General features: G+C 39.9%; 1 protein-coding gene across 1 annotated transcript; it reads right to left on the bottom strand.

The window, feature by feature from the left end:
- Positions 1-232: 232 nt before the first annotated feature.
- LOC127677544 (vomeronasal type-1 receptor 40-like) lies at positions 233-2,189 on the bottom strand. The gene is made up of 2 exons (XM_052172606.1): positions 2,142-2,189; positions 233-1,192 (listed from the first exon to the last, which is right to left on the bottom strand). Exons 1-2 carry the CDS (start codon positions 2,187-2,189, stop codon positions 233-235), a joined length of 1,008 nt encoding a protein of 335 aa, XP_052028566.1.
- Positions 2,190-2,667: the final 478 nt, after the last annotated feature.

A 2,667-nucleotide genomic window follows, 5' to 3' on the forward strand; every position in this document is an offset into this window, starting at 1 on the left:
AATGTGAAGTGAATAAATAAAAAAATAAATTTTTAAAACAAACCTTAGATTTCAAAAAACAATGTTGTTCGTGGTTTGATTTTCTTTCATAGACTTTTGTACACACAAAGTAAACAGATTTATCAGAAAAATATAATTTCACAGCGAGAGTGTATTCTCAATATGTCGTGATACATAGCTCTGATAACAATATATTGGATTATATTAAGGAACCATATCCATCCTTGAAAAATCAAATATTTATTTTGCTGCCACACATTGACCTCCAAAGCTTAATTATATGCTTTTCATTGCAAATAAACACAAAAGGACTGACTGTGGCATAGCTATGGGCCACAATAATTTGTACACAGTAGAATATTGGGCCATCCTTGAACATCATCCTTGAGTAAAAGACAACAGTGTCCAAGGTGCAGAGAACCACAAAGAAGCTCATGAGCAGCATGATGGTCCTGGTGGCCCTTTGCTCTGGGGAGGCTTTTGAAGAAAGACTGGTGCTGTGAAGATACTGAGCCTTCTTCTTGTGCCTCCATAGGAGAGCCACCATGTACCTGCTGGACAGGGCCATGAGAACAATTACAAATGCTTCCCTGATGGACATTGTGGAAAAGATGCTTGTTCTGGAGTAACTCACAGGTAGAAGTGAGCAGGACTGAGTAACATACATAAAACTCTCTGAGGTCAAGTTGTGGGTAGCAATAATTGATATGAAGAAGTGACTGCTGAAAGACATATAGAGAACACAGAGGAAAAGAAAGGTGCCTGAGATATGATGCGGAGATTTATGTTTAAACTTTGTTAAACAGGAATTTCTAGGACTAAGAGTGATGGTCCAAAGGACATTCAGGAGGCAGGCTGCACAAAGGGCAAGGCACCAAAGAAGGCTGTGCAAACAGATAAGTGATTGGCATGTGTTAACACCCCATCTCCCCCAAGGCATAAACATGTCCATGGCTATGAGTCCCATAGTTGTAAGCAGCATTAGTTGGGTTAGGGACAAGAAAGCAATGTAGAGATCAATGGGCTTAGGCCTGTTCCCACCAAGGAGCATGCAGATGTGGGCAAAAAAAAGGATACCATTAGCTGAGATCCCAACACTCACTTCAGAAAACAAGATGATTTTCATGTTTGTGTCAGTGTGCAGTAAGTTGTCTTTATTCATTGTATGTGGGTAGGAAGCAAATAGAAAAACCTGACAAGAAAAGACAAAACTCTTCCTTACAAAATACAGCCTTGTTCACAAATGTCAACCAACACCAAGCTGTCAACCAGATGTCACCTCATCTTGATTCCATGTCACCAAACTCAGCTCCAGCTCATACCACCTCAAAGCCACCTTCACTGTCCACACTGTCCTAATGCCTTCCAATCAATGCTGAATTGTGTGTACTATTGTGGGGCTACCTCTGAGTATAAACTTTCATGTACATTAAACATTTTCATGAGTTCTAAGAATCATTCCCTTTAATGGTCCATGAGTTTGTCTTATCTGGGGCAAGAGCTGCATCTTACTTGATTGTCAGACACATAATAGCTTTACCTTTCTGATGAATTTGAATGGTGAAGATTGCATATAATTAGAAATATGCTCTTCTAGGCGACTGTGTTCCAGTGTGCCGGAACATTTTATTTCAGTATCTACTTTATTCTGCTCCTTTACCAACACACCAATCATTCATTCTCCATTCTGTCTGTCTGTCTGTCTGTTTCTCTATATATGTGTGTTTGCTTGTCTGTTTGTGTGGTGTGTGCTCCCCTCCCCACATACTACATTTTTCCTCTTCCCTCTCCTCTCTTCGTTCTCCTTACCCGCTGTTTCTCAAACAATATTTATCTGTATAGCCCTGTCTGTCCTAGAGCTCATCCTATAGACCAGGCAAGCTCTGAACTAGAGCTCTTACAGCCTCTACCTCCCAAGTGGTTGGAATAAAGACATGTGCCAACACTGCCCAGCCAGTCTTAATAGTCTTAGTTAATCTCTAGAACAAATGGACCCTGAATCAAATTCTACATGCTGCCATTTCTTCAAGTGTGACCTTAAGCACTCAAAGCTCCAGTTACCTCATCTAGAATATATGGACAGTCAGTCCTGTTCCTGTGTTAGAGGACCCTAAGTGTGAAAAAACATGCTGTATAAATACCCACCAACTATAGAACTGTTTTTGGCACAGAATGACTTCTATAAACATGTCATGCATATTTTCTCATGCAGTGCCTTGTCATGTAGCCTGGGAGTGTCAATTCAGCTGTGTTAATGACTCATCACCACTTTCCCTGCATGAAATAGAAAAGACAAACATGACCAAAACAGTACAATGAGGGAGCCATGTTCCTTTTCCAAGCAGTTTAAAATTGTGGTCTTTCTTTAAAGTCTTAATGACTCTGCATCAAACCTATGACTTTAAACTTTTGATATGAGTCTCTGTGAAAAGACCCTGAGAAATATCATTGTGAACATACTCTTACTCTTCTCTATTTTGGCATGTAAAATCAGGGTGGTAAATAAACTACAGTTATAATAAACTTAGTGCCATCTAATTTTAAGGTCCTGATTAAATTAAAAGTATCCACCCATCTTGAAGGATAGGCTCCATAGGAGTATTCTTCTCCTTCTATGTGAAGGAGGAGTCTCCAGACTTCAGAGTGGCCAGCCTAAAGGACATGAGG

This window comes from Apodemus sylvaticus, chromosome 2, assembly GCF_947179515.1.
Source record: "Apodemus sylvaticus chromosome 2, mApoSyl1.1, whole genome shotgun sequence".
NCBI classification, from domain to species: Eukaryota; Metazoa; Chordata; class Mammalia; order Rodentia; family Muridae; genus Apodemus; species Apodemus sylvaticus.